General features: G+C 41.0%; 5 protein-coding genes across 5 annotated transcripts; 2 read left to right on the top strand and 3 right to left on the bottom strand.

Moving 5' to 3' along the window:
* Positions 1 to 1,296: 1,296 nt before the first annotated feature.
* On the bottom strand, positions 1,297 to 1,963 carry LOC310985797 (transcription factor HES-5-like; the record flags this gene model as incomplete). The annotated part of the gene is made up of 2 exons (XM_083971460.1): positions 1,297 to 1,728; positions 1,841 to 1,963. The coding sequence occupies 2 exons, from the start codon at positions 1,961 to 1,963 to the stop codon at positions 1,297 to 1,299; spliced, it is 555 nt and encodes a 184-aa protein (XP_083827586.1).
* Positions 1,964 to 5,261: 3,298 nt separating this feature from the next.
* Positions 5,262 to 5,916, top strand: LOC310986008 (transcription factor HES-5-like; the record flags this gene model as incomplete). Its single annotated transcript, XM_083971700.1, has 2 exons — positions 5,262 to 5,372; positions 5,485 to 5,916. The coding sequence occupies exons 1-2, from the start codon at positions 5,310 to 5,312 to the stop codon at positions 5,914 to 5,916; spliced, it is 495 nt and encodes a 164-aa protein (XP_083827826.1). The 5' UTR covers positions 5,262 to 5,309.
* Positions 5,917 to 12,645: 6,729 nt separating this feature from the next.
* Positions 12,646 to 13,213, bottom strand: LOC310985805 (transcription factor HES-4-like; the record flags this gene model as incomplete). Its single annotated transcript, XM_083971469.1, has 2 exons — positions 12,646 to 12,978; positions 13,091 to 13,213. The coding sequence occupies 2 exons, from the start codon at positions 13,211 to 13,213 to the stop codon at positions 12,646 to 12,648; spliced, it is 456 nt and encodes a 151-aa protein (XP_083827595.1).
* A 3,225-nt stretch (positions 13,214 to 16,438) lies between these two features.
* LOC310986516 (transcription factor HES-5-like) lies at positions 16,439 to 17,105 on the bottom strand (the record flags this gene model as incomplete). The annotated part of the gene is made up of 2 exons (XM_083972452.1): positions 16,439 to 16,870; positions 16,983 to 17,105. 2 exons carry the CDS (start codon positions 17,103 to 17,105, stop codon positions 16,439 to 16,441), a joined length of 555 nt encoding a protein of 184 aa, XP_083828578.1.
* Positions 17,106 to 21,499: 4,394 nt separating this feature from the next.
* Positions 21,500 to 23,092, top strand: LOC310986350 (adenosine receptor A1-like; the record flags this gene model as incomplete). The annotated part of the gene is made up of 2 exons (XM_083972202.1): positions 21,500 to 21,828; positions 22,438 to 23,092. 2 exons carry the CDS (start codon positions 21,500 to 21,502, stop codon positions 23,090 to 23,092), a joined length of 984 nt encoding a protein of 327 aa, XP_083828328.1.

The raw sequence follows: 23,092 nt of genomic DNA, 5'->3' as shown, positions 1-23,092 counted from the left end.
AGTTTTTACATACAGTGGGATCTTTTTTTTTTAAAGTAATTTAATCCAAAACAAGTTTCTATCCCCTATCAAGGGGTAGGCTATAATAATTGCACAGTTCTGATGCCGAGTTCAAATGAAAAAACACTCAACCCCTTTATTCTGCCGAACATAAACATTTCATGGTTAAAACTCTCTAGTGGTAGGCCTATTGGACACAGTAGTGACCGTTTTAAGTAAGCTATTTATCCATCTGCAGCATATGCAGCAATCAAAACGCTGCTAAGACTGTAATCGTTTTCAGTTATGTCATTTAATATTGTTCATGCATCAGTCACCACATACAGATGCCCATAGTGTATCTGACTGTGTAGAATAAGATGAGTTCATCAACCTTTAAAAGCTTCAAGGGGTCAACTGAATTTTGCAACTACATTCAACAGATGTGATACCCAAGCTGACCACTGAAGGTTAGTGTTCAGCCAACAAAAGATGCTGCAATTTATGTGGACTCCATACTGAGGGATGGAGACAGTACAGACATTTCATCACAGCAGCCCAGGTAATGATGTCAGCCCTGCAGTGTAGCTGGGCTCAGACAAACTTTTTTCTTACAGCTAATTTCACTCAGTGAAAGAATGCAATGTCACAGCTCAAGATTCGGTTGATGTTTTTTTTTTATTCAGAAAGAATCACATCATGTTTCTGTACCTCCACAGAGGCAATAGTGGTGATGATGCATCACAATAAACACTTAAGATCTAAGATAGTGTACTCAAATTGAGTCAAGTCAGCTTCAGTGTCTTTATAAAAGACAGATAATCATTTTGTCAAAGTCACACAAAGCAAACCAACTCTCTGCACTGAGAGAAGATAACTTTCAAAAGTCACACTTATGCTGCTGACACAGCAGAACATGTTTATAATAAAAAAGAGGACTCCAAGACCCAACATGGGTCAGTAATCTTTTACACTGTAAAAAACACATCAGAAATGATGCACAATCAAAAATGCCAATAGAAAGTAGCTGAATTTGCCAGCTCCTGTCACTGGACTGATCTCAACACGAGATCACAGGGATTTAAGTCATGTATAATTCTGACCAGTAAGGTCACTTTTTTTTTTTTTAAACAATATTGATAAATCAATAAAAGAATGTCATTCATAGAATACAATCTTGTGTTTCCCAATACTTTCAGAAAGAAAGAAAACAAAAGTCCAATAGGACTAAGATAAATGAAAACACTTGTCTGATAATAACTTTTGACCAACATGGTCGGCTCAGTTTGTCAGGGAGTAAGTCCAGTCTGTAGGTGTCTACCACGGCCTCCAGGGGGCGCTGTTGACTGGACTCTTCTCTTTAGTGGTGCTGATGTGGACTGTGGAGCTCAGGGGAGAAAAGTCAGCCTCCATCAGGGTCTTATCAGAGGAAGACTGCAGCTTGTTGACGTGCTTCAGCAGTCTTCTCTGGGACTGTGTCTTCACCTCCTCCTTGGACAGGAAGTGTGCCACCTCGTGGACACATCTGCTGTAACCCTGATCAACAACGGCTGAGCTCACAGCTTGATGCTGCTGTTGATGCTGCTGCAGTTGTCTCAGGAGGCAAACTGTCATCTCCAGGATGTCTGCTTTCTCCAGCTTGGAGTCTGGCTGCTGTTTGAGGAACTCTGGACCCAGGAGAGACTTGAGCTGCTCAATGCTGCTGTTGATTCGCTCTCTGCGTAACTTCTCCACCAGAGGCTTTCTGAGCTGTAGAGAGAAGAACAAAGTCATTAATAATCTTATTCTGCACAGTAATGATGAAGTATTAAACAAGAAACCTTCTTATACGTTTTGTTAAAGTGTTGAATCTTCAATTTACCTTGTGGGTCAGAGTCAGATGCTCCTGAGAGTTGGTGATTGCTGCAGTGATTGTAGGAGCCATGGCTGGATCTCTGTGCTGTAGAGGTCTCTGTAGAGAGAGTCTGATCTCTGCTGGCTTCATCCCTCCTATTTATAGTCCCACATCTCCATATGAATGTGTGGGTCTTGGTCTGGATGGAGTTTCTCACAGTCTCAACCAATCAGAGAGCTCGGTGAGACAATAGGACATGTGGAGCAGCAACACACTGAGTGCTGTTATTGCCCCGGGGACAATGGTTAGATCTCAGGGGAACAGGTGGAGGACTGGGGGGCGGGTGATGAAAGAGGCTCACAGAGCTCTGTGTGAATCTGGGAAAGTGTTGACCCTGTAGAGAGAGCAGATCTACTGCCTGATGCCGGGATCAATGACTTTGACTGAGCACACGCTGATCAACCTGTCGCACACGTGGGACAGTGACAACATCCCCAACATCAGCAAGTAACTAAATAGCAGCATTTCTTTAGCATTTATATATACAGCATACGCCAGGTAATTTGGGTACTTTTAAGTCTAGCGTAGGCCAGGTACTTCGGCTTCTTATACTTATACAGGGTAAGGCAAGGCAAGACAAGGCATCTTTATTTATATAGCGCATTTCATACCAAGGCAACTCAATGCGCTTTACATAAAGACAAAACAACTGTCACAGATTATAGGTACACACAGTACAACACACTATTTAAAAATGGAAAAAGATCTCTCATCTGATAGCTGGTCAGATGTAACAGAGCCTCCTGTCTGGTCTGTCCACTCTGAATCCTGTCAACTATGATCAATGCAACATAATAGGAGTTTGAATGCTTCACTGATGACCACTGCCCTGCTCTGAGAAAGAGACAGAATCTGATGGCATGAACCATCTGGAGGGAAAAAGGGAGGCGTTTTTATTTTTTATTATTGATAATACCACAATATCCAGACTGTGTTTTCTAATGTCAAACATTTCGTCACAGGTACTTGATGTTTTTAAGTAATTCCAAATCTCCATTTTATTTTGGCCAACAAAACCAGCTAACACTTCTTCCCCATCTTTTGTCTGTTCAAACACAAGACCACCCTCTGCACCATGAGATCCTGCTTGTCAAATAGTCACTTCATTTGGAGGTTTTTTAAAAGACATGGCATCCACATAAAGGTGTGTGTGTGCCAAAACATTAGGCCAGACAAAGTCTTGATAACCTTTGTTGTTAGGGCCACATCGCTCAGACAGTTTGGCAACCATCAATGGAGTAAATATAAAAGGCTTAGGTTGAAATGATGACCCGTTAGACAGAGGGGAAATTAAGTTGGCAAAAGTTAGTGAGTTGGCACCACACAGAGCCAGACACGGAAAGAAACAGAGGAAAAAAGAGAGAATAAGGAGAGACAGGAGTCTTCCTCTGGAGTGTGCCAACTCCCTTTGGAGAGTAGTCAGGTGCTGCTGGGGCTGAGGATGCTAATCACACTGAACTGTGACTCTGCTCTCTCAGCTTTCCCACACTCTGCCCATTGACAGCGCTCCCACTCAACAATAGACATGTGCCTTGTTAAATGCTAATTCATCCCCACACAAGCAGCTCCCAGCTCCTCTCCCCCGAGGCTGAAATTTGTTGTTAAGACACTCTCAATTAGGAGAAGAGAGCTGGAGAGATAAACACAAATATTTTGACTGGGGATCTAACCTAAAAACCACATCAAGCACATGGCTGCAGAGTTTATAATTAAATAAGAATTTAAACCACATAGTTGTACCTCCTTTTAACCCTGACTCTTTATGAACAGTATATAATAATGCTTTACAACAAACTATAATGTAGTCATAACATACAATCATATTTGTTGCAGTATATTTCACACAATTATATTTGAAGACTGCATGAATTACATTATTCAAATGTGCTATAATGAGTAATTATCTCCTCATTCACAAATGCATATCCACAGAAATACTGAAATACTACTTTTTGACAGACACATTCATAAATACTTATATATTGTATTGTATTGTATTGATATAGATATATATTGATTATTCGCACGCCCTCCTTAGAGAATTAAGGCATTGCAGTTTTGTATTGTATAAATTGTAAGTATCATAAATTAAAAGTTTGGTTTAGTTCTTAATTATGGAAATATAATTGAATTTCTTTAAACATTGATAAACCTCTACTCTTTGATTGTGTGTTTTCTAATTTTTTAAAACTATTTGTACCAATAAAATGAGCAACATCATCTATATTGTGAGATACGGTGAGTAAAAATGTAAACATTTAAAATTCAGTAGTAAAGAATTTCTCCTCCCCCCACAGACGTCTTTTGTCTGGTCTGCCTCTATTGTCCCACAGGGGCTCTGTGAGTGAGTTTTCCCTGGTTTCCCACACTCTGTCCATTCACTGGCTCCAAGAACAAAAGAAGTGTGTCTGGTTGCACATCACATTAATTATGGAGTCAGTTTACGAGTTTTGTCTCACCGCCCCTGAATGGAAATTCCTGTCATCAGGACTCGTCATTACCAGGCTTTTGTAAAATGTCTATGAGGAATTCTGTCATGCTAAGGATTAATGAACATTCAAAAGCTCTTGTTTCTCTCCTGCTTTAGATTCAGATTGTTCCTCTGCATTCCAGGCGGTTTATTTTGACGGGACCAATAAAAGGGAGTCCATTCCTGAATTGATCAGCTCCTGGTTATGGTGTGTGCAGCAAGACAGAAGCTAAAGTTTATATTTGTGACAGCCACAATCAAACTGTAAAATATGACCAAATCATCTTCATCCAGCTGCTGATAATGAAAACCCATGTTTAAACGGTTCTGTTTTATATTCTGTTATTCAAAGTTTACTTTTTATTACCTCAGCTCCAGATTCAGCATCATCCCCTGCTCACCCTGCTAAATAGAAATCAACCAAGTGGGGTGGTTAGTTTTTATGTGTTGTATAGTGTTGCATAAAGAGACTCCTTATTACAGTAAATCTAAGAAGTGTGCCTTAGGCTATATAAAAATAAATATGCATGTTTCGAAAATTGAAACTCTAAATTGTCTTCATTATCATTCTTCCACATGTGTGGTGGGGTAATGAGCGTGTGCCCAGTCAAAATCATTGATCCCAGCATCAGGCAGAAGATCTGCTCTTTACAGGGGTCACCACTTTCCCAGATTCACACAGATCTCTGAGTCACCCCCCTCCCACCTCTAAGCCCCCCTCCCCCCTTTAAGTCCTCCACATGTTCCCCTGAGATCTAACCATTATCCCTATGGCAATAACACCATTCAGTGTGTTGCATCCCTTATTGTCTCACCGAGCTCTCTGATTGGTTGAGACTGTGAGAAACTCCATCCAGACCAAGACCCACACATTCATATGGAGATGTGGGACTATAAATAGGAGGGGTGAAGCCAGCAGAGATCAGACTCTCTCTACAGAGACCTCTACAGCACAGAGATCCAGCCATGGCTCCTACAATCACTGCAGCAATCACCAACTCTCAGGAGCATCTGACTCTGACCCACAAGGTAAATTGAAGATTCAACACTTTAACAAAACTTATAAGAAGGTTTCTTGTTTAATACTTCATCACTGTTGTGCAGAATAAGATTATTAATGACTTTGTTCTTCTCTCTACAGCTCAGAAAGCCTCTGGTGGAGAAGTTACGCAGAGAGCGAATCAACAGCAGCATTGAGCAGCTCAAGTCTCTCCTGGGTCCAGAGTTCCTCAAACAGCAGCCAGACTCCAAGCTGGAGAAAGCAGACATCCTGGAGATGACAGTTTGCCTCCTGAGACAACTGCAGCAGCATCAACAGCAGCATCAAGCTGTGAGCTCAGCCGTTGTTGATCAGGGTTACAGCAGATGTGTCCACGAGGTGGCACACTTCCTGTCCAAGGAGGAGGTGAAGACACAGTCCCAGAGAAGACTGCTGAACCACGTCAACAAGCTGCAGTCTTCCTCTGATAAGACCCTGATGGAGGCTGACTTCTCTCCCCTGAGCTCCACAGTCCACATCAGCACCACTAAAGAGAAGAGTCCAGTCAACAGCGCCCCCTGGAGGCCGTGGTAGACACGTAAAGACTTGTGCGAAACAGAAACTGAGAACTGTACACTGTAGTTGCACCAATTCTTGTGGTGGTCTCATATTTTGATTATCATTGTATATGATTGATGATTTTCATTTTTACGAACTTTTGTGAAGTTTGAATTCTTTGTTTCTGTGATATTTGCAGACAGCAGGTTGGCTACTATCTTGCAATGCAAGTAGTCACATATTTCTGACGTCACATTGTTGTGACATTATTATTCCCTGTGGGAATACCTGTATATTGTTGGTAACACTGACATTGATATGTGACAATTTTATTCCATTAAGGAAACATAGCTATTCATGTTGAACATGTTTAAGATTTATATGTGATATTCACATATCGGACTGACATGTCCTTTATGATGTTGTTTTTTTTTTTTTAATATCTTCATATCTTGTCTGCATTTTCAGCAGATGAAGTTTATGTATGAAGAAAAAAAAATCCAAGACAAATGTGCTGCTTTATTACTCTGTGAGTGTCAGCACCCATACCTTCAATGAAGGGTCGTTTCTTTGGAAAATGTCTCAAAATGAATGTATCTCTTCAAGCCAAGTGATGCGCATTAAAACAATCACAGAAAAAAACAGAACATATGTGTACTTGTCTCATTTCCTCGTTTTATATTTGAACAACAAGTTATGCACACAGTGATGACTGGGTAATAGTCCGGGAGCCAAAGCCTGATTTTTTGATGAACCTTGTTTCGTCTGATAAAGTTTTTTTCTCTGCTGTTTCTTGTAGCTGGGGGGTTCCTCTTCAAAATCCAAGAGGGTGCCCGGTGATATCCCTTGAGCATTTTTAAATATTAACCCTTTGATGCCCAAAGCGCCAAAATCCCATTATAAATACTGTAAGCCCTGATTTAGTTACTATATGAGTGTATGATATTTGGTAGGGAGTATCATGAAACATAGGGGAAAGTAAAAAAAATACGTTTCTGGGACCTAATGTGTTGGTCTTGAGAAGAGGTCTGAGGGACATTTCATGAGATGCTCAGAGCTGCTGCTTTAACACATGTCAGCTTGTCGTTGAGATAACATCTGAAGTATCTATTCTACAGTATCATCAATGCAGACTGTGGCACTACTTTTTGAAAGTTATCTTTTGGGCATTTTAGGCCTTTATTGGATAAGACAGTGAAGAGACACAGGAAAGCAGGGAGAATGGCATGCAGTAAAGATCGTATAGGTCGGAAGTCGAATATGGGATGTGCTCTAACCCCTTTACCAACGAGCCTGGCCCAGCTGTGGCATAACTTAAAAGAGGGGAAAAAATGACAAACACCTCCATGTCTCAGTATTTGTAGTTATGGGATGCACCATTTCTCACAGCTGGGCCAGGCTCAGCCCCCCCCCCCCCTGTCCTCCCTGGAGGACATTGCAGATTCTCAGGGGCTCAACAGAGCCAAGAGTATCCTTGGTGATCCATCTCACCCTGGTCACAGCCCCGCCCCCTTTAACCTGCTGTCCTCTGGCAAGAGGGACAGGGTCTTGAGGTAACGCACAATCAGGCTCAGGAACACTTTTGACCCCTGGGCCATACATCAGGCTCTTGAACAATAAGATGCCATGAATGAATGATGTGTGTGTGTGGGATAGATTATAGTATGCTGTATTTTATTATTATTTTTATATACTATTGCTTTTATATTTATATTTATTGTCTCATATTTATTGTCATACTTTTGCACTAGGTTAGGGTATCCTAAACCAATTTTGTTGTTACACTGTTTACAATGACAATAAAGCATATTTATTCTATTCTATTCTATTAGAGGTATTCCCTTTTGATGCTGGTGATGAAGAAGAGCTGTCAAAAGGATGTGATGAAGACAAAGACCATATAATGTATTATCATTTTAATTGCATAGTTGTCCTTCTCTTAGCCTGCTCTCTCTTCCCCTCTCTCTATATAAAATATATATATATACAGAGATGAGCTCTGCTTTAAAATCACTTCTATTGTGATTTGGCACTATATAATGCAAATCTTCTATGATTCACATCATTTTCATTTGCGTCGTTCACGGAGCCTCTGTGTTTGCAATGATGTCTATGTTGCTTTGTTAAGGTTTTTCTCTAACTTTTGACCTGCCTGTGTCATGGTGGCAGTCACAGGACCAAAGCAGTAGGCTCCACCCACTTAAGACCACACTCAACAAGAGCCTTGCATATGATTTTTAAAGAAGAACCTAAACTTCCCCAAAGCCCAAATGTCTGCACAGATGATACTAAAATGATTGAGTCCTAAATTTATATCTTTGAAAATGATCAGTGTACAATATGTTATGCCCATGAAAATGATATACGTGAGACTTCATCATCTTTAACAGTTTTATTTTTTTGAAACCAGCAAAAACTTCAAAACAAATCAAAATCCACTTTGGATGAATAGAAATAAAAGTGATGAATAAAACAATTTAAAAATGCATACATGGCATACACAAAATAATAACAAATCCCTTTTCAGAAGAAAGGATGGTGTTTAAGAATATGACACATCAAACCTTGAAACAAGGCAGTATCAAAACAATAATGGTACAATATTAGCCTATACGCTTTATTTTCCCAGGAACATATAGGTTAACATTGTCGTATGGCTTAAAATGTTAAGCAGATTTCACTGAAGTTAAACAGTGAAATTTCTGAAGGTAAAATAAAAACCCATAAAAACATTTTGGTCCTAAATTCAAACATCAGCTTCTAATTACTGCATAGTAAACAGACTGGATTCATCTTCTGTGGCCTTGTTCAAAGAAACAAAGAAACCACAACCACTAGAATCATAAATCCCACAAATAGCAGCACGACATGTTTTAACAGTCTCCTGTTCAGTCAGTGACACCTTCACCCACAGATCTGACTCGATGATGATGTTGACTTTTCCTCCTCACACTGAATCCACAATGTGAGTGGTGGACATATCTTCTGTAAGATGCTGGATCGGGGCTCACAACAAGGCACATCAGTGTTTGCATGTCCACTTGACATAATGCAAAAAAAATGCATTTCTTCTCCATCCTCCAGATATTAAAACACACAGATGCAAAGTGCATCAATAAAATTCTGTTGTCCATCATCCTTATTAAAAGCAGAGTGGAGCCACGTCGTCCTCTGCGTCGGGGAACAGCCGTAAAATGTCCCTTGAATATTTGGAGTAACCGCTGTGGGACAGGAGGGCTTTTCTCAAGGTGAGGAAAGACTTTGTCTTCTCCAGGATGTCTGCCACAGGGATGCCGTTGTGAAGGTGTTCTCCAATCAGAGCCTTCAGCTTCTCTACTCCTGTGCAGCACTTCCTCTCCAGCATGTGGAGTTTACACCTGAAGGAAACAAACCAACAAAAGCACGTTTACTAATATGTTCAACAGTTTTGACTTTAACAGATATTAAAGCAACTACAGCGAGACACATTCTCAAGTGACAGTTTTGACTGAGCTTACCTAAAGAGCTGTTCCTTGACTGTGTCCTGAAGAGCGAGGTCTGTGTATGGAGCCATTGCAGAGCTGGTTTCTGGTGGTGGAGAGTTCAGGAGTCGCCGGCAAAAGGTTCAGAGATTGCTCTGTTTGACATGTGCACCCCTGCTCTGTATTTATGCTGCTCAGACTGCGCTCTCTCTCTGCTCCTTAGCCAATCAGGAGCCTCAGAGCAGTGGACAAAAGAGTGAATTTAATGGCTGTCACAGAGAACAGGTGGGATGCTTTATCTGTATGCCACACATCACAGAGGTCAGTGGGAAAATGTTTTTTTCTGGAGTGGACATGGGAATTTTTTTTTTTTCCCATACTGACCTACACGATGATCTGACATTAAAGACCCTGAATTGACACAAATGTAGGAATGAAAATAAAATGAAAATAAAGCATCACATTGCAGTTAATACAGGAAACACAGAGCACAGGCAAAATGCAGAAAAAAAGTATTCAAACACCAAATGTCAGACGGTGAATTGGTTCCTAAATCGATTATCATTTTCACTGCTGACCTTTTATGCACTTAACAGCAAAACTTTCAATTGTATATTTAGTAAGAAATGATATCAGCTATGGAATAAACATTCTTCAGTAAACAAAGTCCTAACCTTAATATCTAGCGATTAAGTTTTAAAGCTATATTTTCTCAGCCTGTGTCTGTGCAGTGAGTTACAGCTGAACCAGATGGTTTATCTGTGAAGTGGCCTTCTGTCTGTTCCTGGCCTGAGAACAGTCCTGGGGCTTTGTGAGAGCAGACACACTTCTATTGTGTGCGCGGCTGAGCGGGCTGCATACAGAAGTGTGGGAAGCCGTGTGTCGTGGTGGCTCCCAGCACCGGAGAGAGAGAGGAGGGCGTGTGACCGGGGCACATCCAGCCTGGTGCAGGGAGCATGTGGGGGCTCAGAGGAGGGGTGCTGGGAAACCTGAGCCCCCCCCCCCCCCCCCCCCCCCCCTGCACAGACAGCAGATAGACACAGAGGCAGATGGAGAGGAGATAAGCAGGGAAGTAATCCCACCTGAACCTGGTTTCACACCAGTCTGCCGTTGTCTTGGAGTGTGCTCACAGATGATTATGAACCAAAAAATACATTTATCACAGACAAGAAAACAACATACATGCACATAAACTCATGTGCATCAAAAAGATAAGGGAAATAAAACACAGTTATCATGAATATACAGTCACTTTATAATAGAACTGCATTACATTTAATAAGAAAATATTGCACTCATTGATTTTAATCAAAAGTTTTGCCAAACATCTTTGTATTAAAAGCATTCAATAAATAGAGAATACGCTGTTGAAATATGTTCAAATTTTCTCCACCCTGACAAACTACAACACTGACATTTTAGTTTCCCAGGAGTAATAGTAACCAGTAATAAAATAACAGTGATAATTTAACCCTCACAAGGGCCATTTTTTAATATGATGATTAGAAAATGCAGTACTTGTGTAGTTTGACTTGATAATTTTTTTTCTTTACTTTTATCTGTTTCATTTTCCCACTGTCACCCATCTTTATGTCTCTCCCACCTCCACTTACAGATGAGAACTTTAAAGGGACAACGAGGAGTTTCTATTTGGTTATAAAAAAGTCTCACGTTAATGTGGATGAATCTACGTTACCACTTGTTAATGGGCCCATTTTCGATAAATATATCATTTTGTCTCTATCGTTATTTTGTTATTATTAGTGGTGGTGGAAATGTTGGGCGAGCCGACCAGCGTTTCTTTACTTTCGGTTTCGTGGCGAGTCATGAGAATAACGCCGTTTATGGTCGGAACTACGACGGTATGTGATCGTCTTCCAACCTCTGACTTTAATTATTGATGAATGAAAACATGAGTCTGTCTTGCGCCGGTCAAAGAATTTCACGGTGCGCGGAGGCTCATAAATATAGTGTGAAAACACTTCGCTTTTCCAAAACTCCTCGTTGTCCCTTTAAAGGTGATTGACCTTCAGTTGTCATCTGTAAATAGAGGTAATCTGAATTGTAAAGTGTCTGAAGGAATCATAGAGACACCATCAGGTTCCTGAACACATACATGTGTCAATATCATGGAATCTTCTGTGGTAACACCTTTGTATTTGTGACTCTGGCAGTGAGTCAAATGCATTTTACAGGTAAAGTAACCTGAGGCAAATTGACCCGGGCACCATCAGCATCAGATATAACTGAATATGGTCAAAGTCACAGTCTTTTTTCATCTATATTGCCCGCCGGATACCTGAATGGGTGTCTTTTCTATAGCATATACCTCTCTCTCTCTCTCTCTCTCTCTCTCTCTCTCTCTCTCTCTCTCTCTCTCTCTCTCTCTAACACACCAACTCATGACTAAAGCAGAGACCAAACAGGAACAGCTTGCACAGCTTATATAATATTTAGCTTATGGCTTTTCACCTTGATAATATTTTGTTTTCTTGACTCCTAATATACTTAGGTGATAATGAGTGGTTTCATTAGATATCAGTGCGTTAAGTGTTAGCCAATGGCAGGACAGCTATGTTCAGTGTTCGACACCTCTGTCTACTGTAAATGAGACATCTGGTTGTTTTAGAACCAAGGAGCTCAAAGTGGCAGCAGAGAAAGTAAGCGTGAATTAAATAAAGTAGAATAGGACATTAAGTTTGCAGATGGCAATATCGTTTATTTAAAAAAATGGACAATAGGTGATGATTCATCACAACAGTTTGAAAATTTCAACAAGACACACTGTACTTACAGTGTGAGAGCAGAGGGACAATGTCTCCATAAAAGACAATACAAACTTCTATATAAGCAGACCTTAAAACAGACCACATATCATTATCACATTGTGATGACAGCAGGTTAAAAACCACAATTATGGGGGATATTTGTATTACGTCATATTCGTCACATGAAACTTATGACACGATATAAACAGAAAAATAAGAAATTTCTGATCAACATGATCAATACCAAACAATAGTTTGAAAGAGCACTGAAGCAAAAGCACAATGAAGTATAATAATAATTGCTGAGGCAATCACACTCGATTCATGCAACATGCATGACAAGATATTCTCTTTCTTGACTTGAAAGATACAGTAGTGTTGTTCATTTCCATTAGGAAATCTCATCTCACACAGATTAAACACAACCTTCTGTTCATACAGAAGAACAAGTCCTTAAATTTCATAGAATTCATTTTCATCAATCTTTGACCAACATGGTCATCTCTTGTTGTCAGGTAACTCGAGTCCCTAGGTGTCTACCACGGCCTCCAGGGGGCGCTGTTGACTGGACTCTTCTCTTTAGTGGTGCTGATGTGGACTGTGGAGCTCAGGGGAGAGAAGTCAGCCTCCATCAGGGTCTTATCAGAGGGAGACTGCAGCTTGTTGACGTGCTTCAGCAGTCTTCTCTGCTGTTGATTCTGCTGCTGCAGGTGTGTCAGGAAGCAAACTGTCATCTCCAGGATGTCTGCTTTCTCCAGCTTGGAGTCTGGCTGCTGTTTGAGGAACTCTGGACCCAGGAGAGACTTGAGCTGCTCAATGCTGCTGTTGATTCGCTCTCTGCGTAACTTCTCCACCAGAGGCTTTCTGAGCTGTAGAGAGAAGAACAAAGTCATTAATAATCTTATTCTGCACAGTAATGATGAAGTATTAAACAAGAAACCTTCTTATAAGTTTTGTTAAAGTGTTGAATCTTCAATTTACCTTGTGGGTCAGAGTCAGATGCTCCTGAGAGTTGGTGATTGCTGCAGTGATTGTAGGAGCCATGGCTGGATCTCTGTGCTGTAGAGGTCTCTGTAGAGAGAGTCTGATCTCTGCTGGCTTCATCCCTCCTATTTATAGTCCCACATCTCCATATGAATGTGTGGGTCTTGGTCTGGATGGAGTTTCTCACAGTCTCAACCAATCAGAGAGCTCGGTGAGACAATAGGACATGTGGAGCAGCAACATGCTGAATGGTGTTACATTGCCCAAGGGACAATAGTTCGGTCTCAGGGGAACAGGTGGTGGACTGGGGGGGTGATGGAGAGAGACTTACAGAGCTTTATGTGAAGCTGGGAAAGTGTTGACCTGATGCTGATCAATGACTTTGACTGAGCACACGCTGATCATCCCATCACACGTGAAGCAGAAAAAGATTATTCTATAATCTATGAATACATTTTTTATTTTTTGTTTTAAGTAGTCTAAACTAAGAGGATTTTTGAATTTGATTTTTTTTAAATGTATAATTATTACTGAGTCCCACAAATGTAACAGGTGAAATCTATCTAATCTGAGATATGATTTAATTGATATTCATTTTATACATCATGATTTTTAGATAAACTTTTGCATCATAAAAAATGCACCATTTAGCATATAAAATACTGTAAGATAACAGAAACAGTGTGATGTACACGTGTGGCATTAAAAAAAAGAAGTCAAGTGAATAATCCTGCTGCTGCCCAGATGTATCAGAGTCTATGGACACGTGCCGCCTTGTAGTCAGTGTGAGTAACAAGCTGAGCTCAGTTTCCCACACCGACTCTCTGAGCTGTGGTCAATAAACAACAAAGGGACTTCAGTGACAGATGCTGGGCTGGCTGTGGTTGTTATAGAAACAGAGCCTGACATCACCGGCCATCTGGAGGGAAACCATCCCATTGGCTGAAACTGTGAGTTTGTAAAATTTAAAATTATGGTGCAAGAGTATCAAACATGTGACCTCTCATTTTCAGTTATTTCAGTTATCATCAAACATTTCAAACTTCCACTTTTAATCATGTCCCTTCACTGACCATCATCTGGACTGTAATATCAGGTCTCTAAATCTGGGTGGGAGGCATTCTGGGCCTGGGCCTGGGGGGGCAGTAAGTCTACCCTAACTGTTTCATGAAGTGTGCCAAATCCCTCTAGAGAATTACTTTGTTGCTGGTGGAGTGGATGTATTTCACACACTGCTCCACCCTCCAGAGTTTTCCCACACTCCATCCATTAGCAGGAAAAAGAGACATGTGCCTCTCTGCAAATGGACTTGTTGAGAATCGTGTGCAGAATCAGAGTGTGATGGACAGTGGTGCCCGTGCCCTGTCAAAAGATGACGCTGCAATCTGACATTTTAGAATTATGTAAGAATCAAAAAATGTTCTTTCAAATTTCAAACCTTACAAATTGATAGCCTACCGTAAAATGCTATAATCTCATTGCCGTTTTGTCTGACTATATTAGGTTAGGTCATACTTAAAATTACTGGAAATTGAAACAAAATACAACCCTTCACGCAATAAACCAGACAACTTTTAAAAACCCTTTGTGACTTAAAGTTTATACCAGTGAAAAGAGTCACATCTGGGGAAACACTGAAAAAGACTGAAGGGCAGCTCATGAAGAAATTGAAATGGTTGAGGGCTAAAGTTGGTCAATAAGTTCACCCTGTCAGCCTCACTCCAAAACTGCTAAAAGACTGGTTCTCTCTGTTGGCACATTCAATATTATAGTATTTTCCCCAAATCAACAATAATATTGCTGATTTGGGGAAAAAGTAACCAAACCAAGTTGATGTGAAATCTTAATCTGATCATTTAGGGAGCAAAGTGCCTTGAAATCAGAGCCATCTTTTCAGCCCAGAGCCCCCTTTAATCTCTGTCTCCTCAGGGCAAAGGTCTGTCTCTATTGTCCCACAGGGCTCTGTGAAGGAGTCTCCTCTGGTTTCCCACACTCTGTCCTTTCACTGCTTTCACTGGAGGAACAATAGAAGTGTGCCCTATTAAACCTCACATTAGATACAATGTCTGACCTCTTTAGAGAGGAAAACGGTTAACTCAAAACATTTTTTACATTCAAACATCTGGTAACAGATGTTGTAGTAAGAGTTGTTCTTTATGTACAGTACATTATCTTGATGATTTGACTTATAGTGGCCGACCTCCATCAAATATCTCAGTGGAACCACATCCAGTTTTACTGTGCCTATCATTTAAATAAAGTGGCAGGTTAAGGATGTACAGTTATTCTTTGGGATACATTCAAATTCACTGGGGGTAGCATGGTCTTCTAAGTGAGTGGAAATCCTCAGGGAGAGATGAACAAACTCTGTGGTTCGTGGTGAAATGTAGGATATACTGTATATAAAGAAAAATGACATGGAACCAGTATTTTCATTTGTCAGTGTTAGTGTTTTTTATTCAGCAAGGCACAATGAGCCATAACAAGTATGAAGGCTCCAGCTAGTGATGATGATACATCATAACAACAACTTGTAGTTTTCTACAAGGCACTCTGTACTCAGAGAGAGTAAGGGAACAACCGTCTTTACAAAAGACAAACAATTTACAGGTCATATTCTTGACAATGATAATGAAATAAATCAGTTCATTCTCAAACGTAAAAATTAAACCGTCTCCAGAAAACTGTGAAAATGAGACATTAAGAAAACCTTTGACAACAAAAAGATAAACATGTTGATCTTAAACAGATCAGGTTTTACTGATCACATCAAGTGATGTAAGGTCTACTAATACAAAATGTCCACAACGGGACAATTAAAATATCGGATCAAAATGATCAATAAAATTGAAAAGGCAACATCACTATTGCACTATATTGTACCAATACACGATGCACAGTGAAGCTAAACTTTTAGTAAAAAGAAAAACCATTAGGATCTTAAAACAGATCAATGTGGAATAATCTGAGAGATTAAAGTTACGTTTGGTCTATGATGATGTCCGTAAAAAAGACATTTAAATATTTTGCTATCACAAAATGAATAGATAACAAATACCCATAGTATTATACACTATAATACATGAAGTACAGTGAAGCATAATATAAATTGCTAATGCAATCACATTCAATTCATGCAACATGCATGACAAGATATTCTCTGTCTTGACTTGAAAGATAGTGTTGCTTCATTTCCATTAGGAAATCTCATCTCACACAGATTTAACACAACCTTCTGTTCATACAGAAGAACAAGTCCTTAAATTTCATAGAATTCAGTTCAAGTGATCTTGGACCAACATGGTCGGCTCAGTTTGTCAGGTTGTAACTCGAGTCCCTAGGTGTCTACCACGGCCTCCAGGGGGCGCTGTTGACTGGACTCTTCTCTTTAGTGGTGCTGATGTGGACTGTGGAGCTCAGGGGAGAGAAGTCAGCCTCCATCAGGGTCTTATCAGAGGAAGACTGCAGCTTGTTGACGTGGTTCAGCAGTCTTCTCTGGGACTGTGTCTTCACCTCCTCCTTGGACAGGAAGTGTGCCACCTCGTGGACACATCTGCTGTAACCCTGATCAACAACGGCTGAGCTCACAGCTTGATGCTGCTGTTGATGCTGCTGCAGTTGTCTCAGGAGGCAAACTGTCATCTCCAGGATGTCTGCTTTCTCCAGCTTGGAGTCTGGCTGCTGTTTGAGGAACTCTGGACCCAGGAGAGACTTGAGCTGCTCAATGCTGCTGTTGATTCGCTCTCTGCGTAACTTCTCCACCAGAGGCTTTCTGAGCTGTAGAGAGAAGAACAAAGTCATTAATAATCTTATTCTGCACAGTAATGATGAAGTATTAAACAAGAAACCTTCTTATAAGTTTTGTTAAAGTGTTGAATCTTCAATTTACCTTGTGGGTCAGAGTCAGATGCTCCTGAGAGTTGGTGATTGCTGCAGTGATTGTAGGAGCCATGGCTGGATCTCTGTGCTGTAGAGGTCTCTGTAGAGAGAGTCTGATCTCTGCTGGCTTCATCCCTCCTATTTATAGTCCCACATCTCCATATGAATGTGTGGGTCTTGGTCTGGATGGAGTTTCTCACAGTCTCAACCAATCAGAGAGCTCGGTGAGACAATAGGACATGTGGAGCAGCAACATGCTGAATGATGATCACAATGATCTCAGGGGAACAGGTGGTGGACTGGGGGGGTGATGGAGAGAGACTTACAGAGCTTCATGTGAAGCTGGGAAAGTGTTGACCTGATGCTGGGATCAATGACTTTGACTGAGCACACGCTGATCAGCACATCGCGCATGAGTCACAAAATCATTATACTATAATTTATGAATTACAATCAATAAAAAATAAACAATATTGCCTGAACTAAGAGGAAAATATTTTGTTTTTGTGTAACACAAAATCCACCCATTTAGAGATGATAATTTTGTTTTATATTAATTTCTAACCCTAACCCCTAACCCTATTTTAAAAAAAAATATTATTAGATTATTCACAAAAGAACGCAAAAATCAGTGTGATGTCCACGTGGGGCATTTAAAAAAAAAAAAGTCAAGTGAATAATCCTGCTGCTGCCCAGATGTATCAGAGTCTATGGACACGTGCCGCCTTGTAGTCAGTGTGAGTAACAAGCTGAGCTCAGTTTCCCACACCGACTCTCTGAGCTGTGGTCAATAAACAACAAAGGGACTTCAGTGACAGATGCTGGGCTGGCTGTGGTTGTTATAGAAACAGAGCCTGACATCACCGGCCATCTGGAGGGAAACCATCCCATTGGCTGAAAATGACAGTTTGTAAAATTTGAACCTGTGGCACAAAATCTATCAACAATATCAAACATGTGACTCACAAATGTCCAGTCATAATCATGTCTCCTCACTGACCATCATCTGGACTGTAATATTGGGTTTCTACATGTGGGTGGGAGGTGTCGGAGGGGGGGTTAGCCTATCCTAATTGTTTCATGAAGTGTGCCAAATCCCTTTAGAGAGTTGCTTTGTTGCTGGTGGAGTGAATGTCTGTCACACTCTGCTCCACCCTCCAGAGTTTTCCCACACTCCATCCATTAGCAGGAAAAACCAAGAGTGCAAGCTGTTAGCGTTAGGCCTTATTACATGCTATCGTGATACAGTAGGAGTGTTAGGTCCCTCACTCTGCCTACAGCAACACAACTGAAGTGATGTCATCCACTCATTTCATTTCATTTCATTTCTTTATTTATTGAATTGGGACAGTGCACATTCATCAACACTGACGCATTAATACCAGTGTAAATGTGCCGGACTTAGCACAACTGCTAAATTTCAGCCGCAGTCCCAAGGCAGGTTTCTAAGAAACATAACACAGAATTTTAAAACCTTGTGATGACAAGTCATACAGTGGACAATTACAAGACAGAGCACAGACTGACAATATCAAGGCAAAACAGACGCAGACAAACAAAATAAGAACAGACAAATTTGACCCACAGTTAAAGAACAATATACCATACATGCCCATGAAAACTGCACTGAACACTATAGATGATCATGCTCATCCTCGTTGATGAGAAGAGGGCCTAATGTCAACGTCCTCTCTAAAGCCCAAAGCCCCTCACAGACTGAACTGATGCAGGTGAGAGAAGATGTAAAGGCTGAAACTGTATAAAGAGGAGTGGGACAGCACTTTGTGACATATCATGTAAAACATGTTGCATGTTGTAGGTTTGAGACTTCTGGTTACACAGAGCCCTCTCCTCTCCTCTCCTCTCCTCTCCTCTCCTCTCCTCTCCTCTCCTCTCCTCTTCTCTCCTCTCCTCTCCTCTCCTCTCCTCTCCTCTCCTCTCCTCTCCTCTCCTCTCCTCTCCTCTCCTCTCCTCTCCTCTTCTCTCCTCTCCTCTCCTCTCCTCTCCTCTCCTCTCCTCTCCTCTCCTCTCCTCTCCTCTCCCCCTCCCCTCTTCTCCTCCCGTCCCCCTTTCTCCTCTCCTCTCCTCCCCTCCCCTCTCATCACATTTTTAACTGTGGCGAACTGCACCCCTTATTCACAGCCTAATAGATCCAGTGCAGATGCCATCAACACTGCCTTCCACAACATACTGACACACCTTGAACACAATGGCACCTATGCAAGACTGCTTTTTTTGGACTTCAGCTGAGCTCTGTATTCAACTGCATCATCCCCAGCCAGCTGGTGTCCACGCTACTCAGCCTGGGCATCAACCAGAACATCTGACTGCAGCTGGATCAGAGACTTTCTGACAGACCGCCCTCCGTCAGTGCGGATGGGCACGGGGGCCCACTACTGTATACACTGTACAGTACACTTATGACTGTACACAGTCACACACACACACACACACACACACACTGCAAAAACTCAAAATCTTTCCAAAAAGATTTGTCTTATCTCTTGTCAGGATGTCTCATTTCTAGTCAAAACTCGTTTTACTTAAAACAAGAATCATCACCTAAAAATAAACTAGTTTTTAGATAATTTTCATTTGTTTCAAACAAATTTTCACTTGAAATAAGTAGAAAAAAATGATCCATTATCAGATGTTTCTACTTATTTCAAGTAAAAATATGCTTGAAAGAAGTAAAAAGTGTCTAGAAACAAGCTACTTTTTAATGTGATGAGTCTTATTTTATACGTTTTTTCTCGATTGCTAAGACACATTTCTTGAAAGCTTCTCTCATTTTCTCTAAACTGTGAACACAAACCCCAATTTTGAAGCTACATTCACTGGCTGGCACATGTTGGTCCCATCTTCCCAGCACACGAACCTCTGGGCCTGAAACACAACAAAGCCCTCCCTACACTGACATAACTTAACATCCCAGGTGGCTGAGGGGTCAGGGCAGATAATACAGACCATTAAAACTCTTCCTCACAATGCTTCATTCAGCGGGCCACAGGCCTCTCATCCTCTCCTCCCTTCAGCCTTGGAGATGTTTTGCTTTCACTGTGGCTCTGTGTGCCCTCAGTTTACCTCTGAATGATCAAACAGGTTACTGGTATTCATTGCATTATGAATCAGGCTGAACACAAATCTATATGGTTTGCTTTAAACTCAGGGGGTTAGTCAAAAATATAAGACACGATAGGTTAGTTAAAACATGAGACTAAACTTTACTACTACTTAAAGTGAACGCATAAACAGGTACATAAAGGCAAATGTTTCACACCACGCAGGATTAACTTGTTTAATTGGGTAAAATGAGTAAGTGCTCAGTCTAATAAAACAATCATCAGTGAGATATATTCATTGTTGATCAGTATCAGTAATGTCAAAGTGGAGAATATATGTTCAGTGTTAGTTCTGGTGAAGGTAAGTGTGTGCAGCTTTGCAGTCTCCAGTGTAGAGACACAGGTTCAGCTTTATTTCATCAGTCAGTAAAACATTGGTGTTCTATTTTATTTATTAATCAGTAAGGCACAATATCAACTTCAGTTAGTAAAAGGCAAACATTCAATGTTAAGACAATTTTCACCCTAACACTAATTTGCCTCTGAAACTGCTCCTGTCATGTTACACCTGTGCCATACAAAGCATCATTACATACAACATCATAGTGTGATTCAACAGTTGTACTGCAGCTGACAGAAAAGCCCTGGACAGAGTCAGGAAGTCAGGACAGAAAATAACACACACACAACTGCTGTCACTCCCCGACATATACCACACCAGATGCCAACAATGAGCACAAAACAGAACCCAGGACAGTTTCCACCCAGGCCACTCCTTGTTCCCACTGCTGCCCTCTGGGAGGCGCTATAGATCACCACGGTCCCACACCTCAGCTTCTACCCCAGTGGCAACTGAACTCTTACACACTGCCACATGCCTCCACACAGACACTGACTGACTGCAATTTAAAATTGACTGCTGCACTTTAGAGGACTGTGCAATATTGAATTTTATTATTGTTTTATTGTTGTTGCTTGTGTGTGTCTCTTTTTTTATCTTCACTAATATTTTTAACCACATGGAGGTTTGCAATTTGAATTTCATTTAGACCTTGGTATGAATGACAATAAAGGTATTCAATTCAATTCAATTTATTTATTTATTTATTTATGTAAAGCATTAGTATTTCTTGCTTGATGCACTTTAACATCAAACCATTTAGTGAAATTTGCAACGCATCACCTGCACAGTCCAGTGGTTTTGATGCTTTTGATGTTGAATGAGGATGTGGCCTGTGGCCTCTTCTGCTTTTTTCCCTCTCTTAATCTTTTCAAAACCTCTGCAACAGCCTATGGTTGGTTCTTTTTTTTTTTTCAGACCCATTATTCTGTGTGTCGGTATAAATACATTGTTTAACTGCGACTTCCTCAAACGTTTCAGAGGTGCACATGATATTCGGTTGGGTTGGATATTCAGACTGAGCTACACAAGTTCTCATCAGATATTAATCAGATAGGAAGCACAATGAGTGTGGGTGAAGTGATCTACACATTACTGGAGGTGGTCATTGCTGTCAGCTGCTGTTTGGGTAATTTGCTGGTCATCGTGGCTCTGTGGACCAGTAAGAGCATCAAGCTGCCCACCTTCTGCCTGATTGTCTCTCTGGCTGTAGCTGACTTTCTGGTTGGCTGCGTAGCCATACCGTTGGCTGTGCTGGTGGATGGACGAGTGAAGACTTCGTTTCACGGCTGTCTCTTCATCAGCTGTGTGCTCATCCTGTTGACCTTCGTCTCCATCTTGTGTCTTGCAGCTATTGCAGCGGACCGTTTCTTGCGGGTGTATATCCCTCTCAGGTGAGATGATTCAGGCTATGCTTACTGAGGTAAAAGTCCACTTGCACTGACAGGGTAAGGAGCTCAGTTTCCTATAAATGCATGTAGTTGTAGCACAGTGAATAATGAATAAGACATTAACGACTATGTTTATACACACAAAGAAACGATGGGTTGTTTTTTCAACCCAACTGCTAGGTTGAGCCTGTTGGTTAATTTAATTGGGTTATTTTCATTGAATTGGGTATTCTGAGAACACAATTCTAGGTTATTTCTGTTGGGAATGGAGTTATTAGCTGTTGAGTTGTAATTTCTATAATGTTATGTTGGTTTGTTTTGGACTACCCAACACATTGGGTTGACGTTCGGTGGGAGGAGTTTCCTAGCAGTGTGTTTGGGAATATAAGTTTAGGTTATTTCTGTTAAATATATAATAATTGTTGTATTAAGGGAATCAACCCAATTTGTTGGGTTATATTTAACCCAGTGTGTGTTCTGTCCAATATTTAACCAGCGCTGGGTTGGGAAACTACCCAAATTGGGTTGTTTTTAACCCGACATTTTTAAGAGTGTATGCACTAATTATATGATCAAATTTGAATGATACCAGCAACTTGTGTTTTTCTCTAGGTACAAAAAGACTGTGACACAGAGACACTCGTGGTTTGTGGTAGCTGCATGTTGGATTGTAGCAATACCGCTGAGCTTTGCTCCAATGCTTGGATGGTACAACCACGAAACCTTGTCTAATTCAGTCAACTCTACCATCGTCTGCCAGTTTATAACTGTGATCCCCATGTCATACCTGGTGTACTTCAGCTTTTTTCTCTGCAATTTGACACCTCTGCTGATGATGGCTGTATTGTATGGCTTTGTGTTCTGTATCATCAGAGGGAACCTTAGACTAAGACCAGGCAGCGGTGCCCAGAAACAATCTGTGATCTACCTTAGGAAAGAGAAACAGCTGGCAGGATCTCTGTCCCTGGTACTGGCCCTGTTTGCACTGTGCTGGCTCCCTATCCACATCATGAACTGCATTGTTTACTTCATTGATCCGAATCACATACCAGAGGCAGCCTTCTACGTGGGCATCCTGCTTTCTCATGCCAACTCAGCTGTCAACCCAGTTGTGTATGCTTTCAAAATACAAAAGATAAGGGCGGCATACCTGAAGCTCTGGAGACAGTGTGTTGGACGGAGAGAAGATAATCAAGCATCTCACACAAGCCAGACAACTGACAACAATCTCAGCAGTAATATTAACAGTGTAGCCATAAATGAGTGA

The sequence above is a fragment of the Trachurus trachurus genome (genome assembly GCF_905171665.1).
Source record: "Trachurus trachurus genome assembly, chromosome: 5".
Classification (NCBI taxonomy): Eukaryota; Metazoa; Chordata; class Actinopteri; order Carangiformes; family Carangidae; genus Trachurus; species Trachurus trachurus.
Note: the sequence above shows the minus strand (reverse complement) of the source record. Positions and strands in the feature narration are given on the sequence as shown.